Source organism: Brassica oleracea, chromosome C7, assembly GCF_000695525.1.
Source record: "Brassica oleracea var. oleracea cultivar TO1000 chromosome C7, BOL, whole genome shotgun sequence".
NCBI classification, from domain to species: Eukaryota; Viridiplantae; Streptophyta; class Magnoliopsida; order Brassicales; family Brassicaceae; genus Brassica; species Brassica oleracea.
The window spans coordinates 16,310,181-16,321,142 of NC_027754.1; the positions used below are offsets into that span (position 1 = coordinate 16,310,181).

General features: G+C 32.3%; 1 protein-coding gene across 1 annotated transcript; it reads right to left on the reverse strand.

The window, feature by feature from the left end:
• Positions 1-8,296: 8,296 nt before the first annotated feature.
• LOC106304402 (F-box protein At1g30790-like) lies at positions 8,297-9,797 on the reverse strand. The gene has a single exon (XM_013740812.1). The coding sequence runs from the start codon at positions 9,693-9,695 to the stop codon at positions 8,376-8,378; it is 1,320 nt and encodes a 439-aa protein (XP_013596266.1). The 5' UTR covers positions 9,696-9,797; the 3' UTR covers positions 8,297-8,375.
• Positions 9,798-10,962: the final 1,165 nt, after the last annotated feature.

Sequence of the window (10,962 nt, forward strand, 5' to 3'; positions counted from 1 at the left end):
TTTTAAAAAATTTAAAATATAACATATAAGAAAAAATCTAATTTTTTTTATTATATGGTTAATGTGATTGTTTAGTTTTTTAAAAAATATAAATTTAAACAAAAAATGAAGAAGGATGCAAAAATTGTTATCAAATCTTTATTATTCATAATCATTAATTGTCATATATATGTAAATCATATTAGGTAATTCCGTAGCTTTTATTTAAGGAAAGAATACACACTTCCTATATTTTAGGTTAATATAATGTTCTCTAGTGTTATATAATTATGAAATAATGTGACACCATTAGATTAAACTATACTTTAAAATAGATGCTCTAGAATTCTTTGAAATGGAATTTAGAAGGCATTTAGAGTGCCACCTAGGAATTGGGTTTTTTCTAATTAATACAAAATTAAGGTTCTAATTTTTCAAATGCTTCTCAATTAATATAGAGGGGATACTCGTCAATGTGTTTTGCGATGACAGTAATTATAATTGGTAAACTTAGATCCTAAGTTAAAACGTAAAGAAAATTTAAATGATCAGTTTGTTTCATTAATTCAGTTAATAACGCTGAAAAGGATAAGAAAATTGTAAGTTTCAAAAAAATTAATGGTGTTTATTGAATATCTATTGGCTAAAAATTATGAAAATTTGTTATTCACAAAAAACAATGCATATTTAATAAGTTTTCTTAATATATGTAAAAAGTTTAGAATATGCATCTTTTAAAAATAGAGGGAGTAATTAGTTTTCCACGGGGCTGTACAAATAAAATGAGGACTCGAGATAGTGCACTTAATATGGGCCCACAAATTATATCACTATCGATGGTTTTGGAAATATGCATTGCGGATAATACAATTGACTTTTTATTTGGGATATTCTCTTATTTATTTTTGGGAAAATTGTTTTTTTACTCCAAAAAAATGATAACAATGTCGCTAATTCTTTTTTGTACCACTTTTTCCTCTAATACCCTTTAATATTTTCTAAAATAAATTAAATAAATAGTTTTACAAACAAACAAAAAAATTCAAAAATAGTAACTACTAATGAAAAACCTATATCAATTTATTAGTGTTTTTTTCCAGTTTTAAAAATGTTTAAATCATAATTTCATATTTTGTTCTACAAAAAGTAGAATTGACATTCTACACAGTAGAAAATTTAATCCATTTTTTTTATTGAATCTAATATGTTTAGAATTCGTGATCTACGTAAATAATAGTAATCTAAAAATATTTTGAAAACACATTCCGCGCTTAACCTATTGTTCTAAAATCTATAGAATTCAGAATCGACACGTTACTATAAATCTAAAACCTGTAGAAATTAGAATCTACACATTACTATAAATCTAAAACTAGTAGAAATCGATTTCAAACATGTTTATTGTGTTCTATATATAGTATAATACAGATTTTACGGATAATGATAACCAGTTCCAAAAATATAGGAAGATAATATTTGGAAATATTCATTTTTTTATTTAATAAATCATTTTTTAAATAGTGATTTATGCATATATATTGATTTCTGTTTATAAACTTTTTAAACTTAAAATAAAATATACACAATAAAAAGTTATCTTTTTTTTTAACGTCTGGAAACGAATTCATAATGTCATGGAAGAAACAACAACCAATAGAGCAACAAAGGAAATCAAAAACATAAATAACACCATTGAAGATGATGAACCTACACAAACTCAACCTTAAGGGAAAGGCTTAAGAGTTAGTGATAGGCAGATCACTTCGAATTGGGTTGTGCAACCATGCTATTATCATGCTATTAAATATACAAAAATTGATCATGCTATTAAATATTAAATATTTTTTGAATTTTTTTTATATAAAATTTTATAAATATTATCAAGCTATTAAATATACAAAAATTGATCAGTTAATTTATATTTATTTTATATCTTTCAATTAAAAAGTTTTGAATTCTAATAGGAATAATATGATATTTTATGTTATTGATAACATAATATTTCTATCAGCTTTTTATAACAAAGTTATTTAATGTAGTATACAATTATTAAAATCTGTTATGAAATTAAGTATAAAGTCAGATGGATTAGAGATTTTTTTTATATTATATAAAGCATCCTTGTAAGTAAGAGTTAATATAAATGCAATATTATACATTTTTGGTTTCAAATATTGCATAACAATGAGTGTAGAATTCGTTTGTTGAAAACAATAATGTAAATATTTAGGCATCAAATAAATAAATAAATAATAAAAAGTAAACATATGTTTAATTATTAATAGAACAATTATATTAGGGTTATATGTATGACGGCCACTAAGCACATGATATGTCCACGACCAAACAAAAATATATATTGCAATATTATATATTTTTGGGAATTTTAAATATCTTTTAATTATTTTAGTTAAAAATTAAATTTTAATATTTAACAATTGTTTTATTAATTGAAATTAAGGGTAATATTGCTATTTTGAAAATATTTAGCCTAATAGGACATAAAGTATATGAGATTTGTCTAATAGGACATAGTTATCATTTTTTAGCCTAAAAAAAATAATTTTTCCTTTATTTTTTTAAGAAAGAAAAAAAATCAGTGGCATTGTGATGTAAATATCTCTAAAAAATAAGGGCAGAATCCTATGAGGGATTCGGCTTTAATAGTATAGACTTGGTGAAGATCTGCGCCTTGCGCGGGATGAAGACACATAATAAATATTATATATACAAATTATTTTTACATATTATTATTTATTTTGTGTGCATTCTGTATTACGAAATAATATAAATATATTGAATGATTGAGAAGTAATAACTATTATGTATATAGTTAAATTAGAGTAATCACATAAATCATAATAATCACTATTGTTTACTTACAATTTATTGGTAAATAAATAAAAACAATTATTTTATTTATTTTATTTAATTAAATTTAAATGATATTGATATAATTATATAGTATATTTAATATGGATATTTATTAATTGAAGCTTCATACTCATATAATTTCCTTAACATTTTTATAGTTTTTGTACCAAAAAAATCAACCATTAATCACAAAATTTCCAGTGTGAGATTTTTAATATTTTTAGTAATCTATAATTTTTTTTAAAAAAAATCAATGAAAATTTCAAAATTAAAATATTAAGGTCTCAATACTTTTGCAATGAAAATTTTGAAATCAACATATTTGTATTTTTATATGGTATGTGGTTTAATTTTAATAACAATAATATATATATATATATATATATATATATATATATTTAATCTGAGTATCTATTAAATGAAACTTCTTATTCATATGATTTTATAATCATTTATATCTTGTAATAAAAAAAAGAGTTAAACCATTGATCACAAATTTTTTATTGTAAGACTCTTAACAACATTAGTAATTTATAGTCGTTTTAAAAAATTTAAAATATAACATATAGAAAAAACTCTAAAATTATTATTATATGATTAATGGAATTGTTTAATTTGGTTTAAGAATATAAAATCAAAAAATGATGAAGGATAAAAAAATTGTTATCAAATATTTATATTCAAAATCATTAATTGTCATATACATGTTAATCATATCAGGTAATTCCGTATTTTTTATTTAAGAAAATAAATGAGAACATTGTTTTGTACAATACTAATTAATTTATATTTAGTTTAATAAAAAGTATAATATATCTTTAGATGGACCAACTAAATTCTCTAAGGTTTCTAAGAATCATTCTAGTAATAACACGTGGCTACAAGAGAGCGTTATAATGCTCTCAAATTAATATATAATATAATAGATTTGGTGTGATACTCTTCAATTTTCATTTTCGATGGGGTTGCTCTTATTGTTAATTTTTTTCTCATCTTTCTGTTACATTTTTAGATTTGAATATAAGACCATTATTCAGTTACAAATATGTATATAAATATATAAGACCATTATTGCTACCATCTTTCATTCCCTACAAACGTTTGTTTTGGTAGAGAAAACGATCAAAATTTGGATTTAAATTACACTTTAATTTGTAAGAAAACAATACAACGCATTAATTTTGAATGAAATATATCATCAAGAAAATTCCTAGGCTAATTTTAATGAAATGTTTTCCATATACAATTTATTTGAAGAATATGGTTAGATTAAATGGCCATGTTGTAAAAAAAAGGGCAGTTTACCGAAACAATAACAAAAGATCATATATATAGTTCAAATTACAAAATATACAAAAATTGTCACAAAACAGAGAAAAAGAAGAAGAAAAAGCAAACAAAGACTTGGTGGACATGCACTCCGTAATCAACATATTCAACATTCCCTTGTCTGATTTTCTTATTATATACACAAAGGAAACAAATAAAATTAAAAAGCAAACTACTGTATTTTTTTTTTTTAATTTAAATTGTATTCAACCCGAGAATCGGGAATTCAGGTCCGGTTACAAGCACGATTTGAACAAAATTTCCAAGTAAACCTATTACATCCTAGTTTCGCCCACCCACTAAACCCGGCATGTTCCACTATTCAGCTCTAAGCATTCCTAGAACTCAGTTGCTGTTCTCGACCATTGGCGATGACCCCGAGAATGTGAGGTTTTCCTCGTTGCCTCGGATGCCGGGATTTCCCGAGTCACCTTTGACGTAGCTAGCTTCCGAGGATCGCATCATAACTTGTAACCCTCCCTGTCGTTTAAGCGCTTATACGGAAATAGAAGTGGAGGTTTCGAGTAACCTTTACCGAGAGGAGCTCCAAGAGACCAAGCTGTGCACACCACTATCCCGCCTCGAACCGTGCAAAAGACGAGTTGCTTTCACCGCCACCACCATATCAGGTTGCCTCCAAAACCTGCACAGAAAGTCACCACACTACCGCAATATCAAGTGAAGCTTACGGCACCGGGAAGTGTAGAAAACTAAACGTTTGACACGGAGACGATTAATGACCCCCGAGAACCGCCTCCACATTTGATACCTCCGAGAACCGGACGTCGATGACTGAGCATGTTAGATCCCCAAACCCGTGTCAAACGGAGAGGAGAATAGACAATGAAGTGCCCGAGAGACTCGAAACCAAGATAAAAGCCGCCACCTTTAGCTTGATTGAACTGATAGGAAGCCGAGTTGTGAAGAGTCGAGATGAAGTAGTAAGGCGAGAAGCCTCCGATAGCCATAGACGACCACCGGAACCCGCTGAGATAACGGGTATAACCCCAAGCCGCTCCCACATGATTCTGAACAGAATCAAGCACCATCACTCATGCACGCTAAGCTCACGAATCACCTTTGAGGCCCAAGAAGACCATCGTAGCTCACCTAACCTGCGAGTAGAAGAACAGGTCCACATCGACACCGACATGAACTGAAGAACCAAAACCCTAGAGAAGAAAGATTCCCGACCCGACAAACAGCAGAGATCTGCCACCCAACCGAGCTGAAGAACCATCCCGTACCTCACCAACCCCGAGGAGAAAGGACCGGAGAGAATCAGAGATTTGAAAATCGATTCTCTCCCAACTCAAAAGCCGACCATCCGCCACGAAACCCGTCTCATAACCTCGCCGTGAAGCCACCAGAAGAAGAGACATCTCCATAATTGAAGATCTCGCGCGCGACCTCGCACCGGAAAGAAACCCAACATTGGGACCACGAGCATATCGGAGAGAGGACTAGGGATCTAACGAACAGCAAGAAGAAAAGAGGAGCGAGGAGAGGAGGGGGTTCTCCGGCGGCCGCATGCGCGCGGATGCGCCGGAGACAGACGACTGTTGCTTTTGGAGTTCTGTGGTCGGGGAGAAGGAGGGGATAGAGGAGAGAGAAAGGGTGTGGGTCTTAACTTCAAACTACTGTATATTATTATACATCGTTGTTCATTGATGGACATGCACTCAGTAATCAACATATCAAAGATCACAATCACCGTAGCCTCCGCAAACGTTTAACAGAGATCATATCCAAGATGAAATCTCTGTAATCACTGCTCCTGGGTGAGATTACTCCAAGCTTTCTCTACGTCTTTAAGACAGACTGTGCCTCATACAGATTCTCAGTTACTACAAACGCTTCAGCTAGGATTCTATTGGCCATAAAATCTGGTTAGCAATCTATGTTTCTTAGCTCTTCCAAAATGTAGAAGGCATTCATTTCTCTCTGAGATTTACAAAGACCATTGAAAATCAACAGTGCAATAATGGATCCACTGATGTTAAAGTTAGTTTTTTTAACTTCACCCATGTCTCAAAAGCTGATTCGTATCAGAACTTTTACAGAAGCTTCCTACATACACCCAAAAGCCAAGAGTACTGAGATTTAAACCTCGCTGGCTCATTTTAACGAATATTTTATGAGCATAATCATTATACCCATCAGACATCAGACATTAGAGCAGCTAAGAGACGATTGCATACATCCCCATCCAAAGAACTTCTTCTAAAACCCAAAACGCTATGAGCTTTCCCACCCAACAGAAGTGCGTCGATGAGGGAGAGATACACGGATGATTCTTTTTTTTCTCAGAAAACCCTTTTCGTTTCTCCTTGTACTGGTCCTACAACATCTTCTCCGTTTTTCTTGTTCGATTTTAATTGATAGGTTTTTGTTTCGTGAGTTTCAGGTAATGGGAGCCATCGTCTGATTCAGGAAGTCAGTTGATCTCACAGCACCGCCTTGATCATGAAATCCAGACTCTATCAGACGATTGTGCTCATAGGAAAATATGCTTCTTAATTCAATTTAGTTAGAGTTGAGAGAATTTGACTCGATCATTAGCCATTAATTCATAGATTTTAAGATTATGAATTAAATAATAGACAGATTCAGCTTATCAAAACCTAACGATTGTCTATTATTTATTGGCATATGTTATAATGTGTTATCAAAACACTATAATATAATAATATAAGTATCAATGGCCATAGTTGTAAATATGCTAGTAATTAAAGGTCTAATAACTAGGGGTGTCAATTCGGGCTGGCCCGGCCCGGTCCGGCCCAAACCCGCTAAGCCCGTAAATATTTGAGCCTGGCCCGGCCCGGCCCGAAAATAATTTGGGCCTAGAATTCAAAGCCCGGCCCGGCCCTTATAGGGCTACAGGGCTTTTCGGGCTTTTGTGGGTTTTTCGAAAAATAATTTGTCATTGTCACTTCCATCGTTTTAATACATGTGAATTTTCATTAAAAAAAGAGTTTCATTTTTAAAAAATAAAAAAAGTATAAAGTGAGTTTAAAATTTTCTTGTCTATCACAAATTTTTTATTTTTTCGTATGTTTTAAAAACATTTTATACACAAACCAAATTTAATAAGATTTAAATAATCAAATATCAATTAAAACAAAAAATATAAGAGAACAAAATTTATGATAAACATGGTCAAACGTTTTATACTTTATATTTTGAAAATAAAAACATGTTGTACATGAAAGAAGAATGTACTTTTGTAAAATTTAAAATGTAACACTTGTAATGATGAAACAATAAAGTGCATTAAAAACTTTTATATTTGCTTTATTAGAGTTTAGATAAAAATATTAAAATAATATATCAATACTAATAATAGTTTCGATTACAAGAAAGAAGGATAATATTTACGCTAAAATATAAATTTCGGGTTTTCGGGCCGGCCCTAGCCCAAACGGACTTAAGCCCAAAATACCCAAAGCTCAAATGGGTTTAGCCCGAAAGGCCCAATTTTTTTTGGGCTTATAAAGCTAAACCCAAGCCCGGTAATTTTTAGGGCTGGGCGGGCTCGGACTACGGGCTTCGGTCCTAATTGACATGTCTACTAATAACTCACAAGGCTGAGGAGAGCTATGAGATCGCCACCTAATCAACAAAAATGGCAAAGTTGTTATTAATTTACTAAACTAAGATTTGTTATTAAAAATGCTTATGGATTAATAAGTAAGGGATACTAGGAACTTTTTATTAGTTCTGTAAATTCACAAAAGAAAAGGAAAGAAATTAACTAGATTGTGTTTAATATGAACTAGGATATTACGTTTTTTCAACAAACTGAAACTAGGAATGCTATAGTTGGTGCATTTTTTTTTAGCAAAGGTGCATTTTTTTCTAATATCTTATAAGTAATCCAAATAAAAGAAAGTAATTGAACTATAGTTGGGTGAACTTGGGTGTGCTATATAAGCGGCAAAGTTATATATATGACACAGAGATAAATGCGTTTGCTAATTACCACTGCTAGTGGATTAAGTAAACAAGTTCTGGAATTCATGCCTTCAAGTATGGCATTGAGTTTCCAACACTTGAGCAACATCATAACAAAACAAACACACACATATGTCAGCTATTGCAAATCACATCATTCCTAAGATAACACTTGAATATTGATTGAAATAAACACCAGAGTTTGACGAAGTCTTACATCCATAAACAAAACACATTTATAAAAAGGCAATACTTTCAACATGTTCGGGTGAGACAGAGACGTTACAATCGCTCACCAGTCCATAATGGCGCCTAAAACCTTCATCGTCAGCAATCCCATGGATCCGAACTCTTCTCAAGTCTTTTTTTTGAGTATTGTAGTGGAAAATGTAGAAAGGTTGTGCACAATGTGACAGTTTTGTTGGAGCAAAAATGATTTCACCAGCCTTGTTGGTGCCCGGGGAAGTAATATTCACCAAATCGTAAGAAAGGTCAAATGTTTGCTTGGACCAGACACCTTTCTTCACGTCCTCTAAAATCCATAAATCAAAACTGCGGAAGCTCAAAGGTTGGTGTCTAACAACGGAAGCTAACTTCCCTTTGTATTCTATCAACACTGAATAACTCATCAGGATATCCTTAGGCATTTTGATAAAACTTATCTTCTCATGTCTAACATCAAAACAGACAATCACCGGATTCGTTCTTGGTCTTGGGGCCCAAGCACCAAAATATATAAAACCATTAATGCATAGTCTATTCGTGAGAGGGGAATAAGGTGGGGAGGTTACCATATTGCGTGATTCTACTCCTCCTCCTCCTCCAAGTTTTATAACCTCGTGCACAACACAAATATGATAACCCCGGACAGGAGTAGGCACCAAAGACAATGCTTTGAATTGACCATCAACAGGATCGTATCCCAAGGATGTGCGGTTTCCTTTACAGGGCAAGGTAACGAATTGACCCGTGCTAGGGTTACATATAGTGAACTGAAAACCATGACAACAACCGACAAAGCCATGGACGGAAGGACAATCGGAGACGTGAGACAAGCTCAACGAAGGTATAGTCATGTGGAGATTGGCAGCCAAAGAAGAAGATTCATGCGAAGACGAGAAGATGAACAGACGCTGGGCATCACCCTTGACAAATACACTGTTGCTGAAAGCGACTGTAAACCGGGATCGGGTTGCAGAGGAGGACATAGCGTAGTAAGCCTCGGCGAACCCTTGGCTTCGGATGATGGAAGACCACGTCTTTGACACGCATCGGGACCTCATAAGAGACTTTACAGGCAATCTGGTCATTATCTCCACCTCTAGATCTAAAGGGATCGAATGTAGTAGCTTACTTGGCCTCTTGACGCTCTCATCGTCCTCGTTACGTTCTCTCTCCTTGCGTTCCAAGCAAACCCTGGATTCGACTTTGCAAAGGGGTTTCTTTTGGTGTGGTTTAACCTGCAATCTAGTCATCTTCTTCAGATCAAGAGGGATCCGTTGTAACATAGTTCGACTGCTGCAGAACCTGTCCTTCTCATGTTCCTTGCGTTTCATCGCCGAAACTCCAAATTCGACTCGATTGGGGTAAATCAGAGAGAATCACTACTGCCTACTTCATCAATATTTATACTTTGACAAACCAAAGGAGCTTCCTTTTTTTTTTTTTTTCCTTAAAATTTGAGGTCACTTTGATAAAGACAGATCTACAAACGTTTTGTGTCGGAGCAATCTTACTGAACCGGATGGTAAACCAATCTGTTTGGAAAGCTGTCCAAAAACAGGATACTAAACTTTGGTATTAAAATTTACACCCAAAAACAAACATTGGAAGTTGTTGGCAAAGAAAAACTTTGGAAGAGACATTGTGATAAAACCTGATCCCAGTTGAAACTGAGACTACCATATGTTGCTCTCCATTTGTTTCATTCAGATAGTCCAAATTTTTATATACCGGAAAACAGAAAACCAAAGTAAACCGAACGGCATTTAGACATTAAACCGGATCGAACGCTCATTCAATAAAAAACGTACAAAACACATGGTATCTGTTACATGGTTACGAGTCCCTTGTTTCCCCCTGGACATTGTTATCAGAATCTCCAAGGTTTTAATTTCTCTTGTATGATTATTATATGATCTTTGAGTCTCTGTTGTTTTGTGATCTTTCGTGTTTGATATTGTTAGGTCCTGGTGGTGTTTTTCTTTAATTATGCTCAAGAAACCAATAGAATTGTTTTTTCACACCCCGTGTGAAAAGGCTAACCAAAGAAGAAACGGAAAATAAAACTGATGTTTCGTACCACAACATCTTCTTTGTTTGCTGAGTAGTTGACCAAGCTGCTGAGATATCTCCAAACACTTTTTTGTCACAAAAGGTTGACCATAAGGTCTTTTCTGTCACTTCAGAGTTTCGATTTATTCTACATTTTATCTAAAAAAACTAGAAGAAATGTATAGGATATTTTCAAAGTACTGTTAGATTTATTTAAATACTAGTATACTAGATTAAGATCCGCACCTTGCGCGGAATAAAAATTATATATATAAATTATTTTATGTATTATATGTTCTTACATATTATGAAATAATAAATATATATTAAATAATTAAAAGTCAGTAACTATTACATATATAATAAAATTGGTGCGAACGTATAAATCAATTTTATTAATACAAACAATTTTTTAAAAAAATTTGATAGGATATGTAATTAAATTTAAATGATATTAACATACATAGTATATTTTTAATATTAATGTCTATTTTTTTTTAAATGGTGTTTTCTACTCATATGTTTTTTTTATCATGTGTATCTTTAATA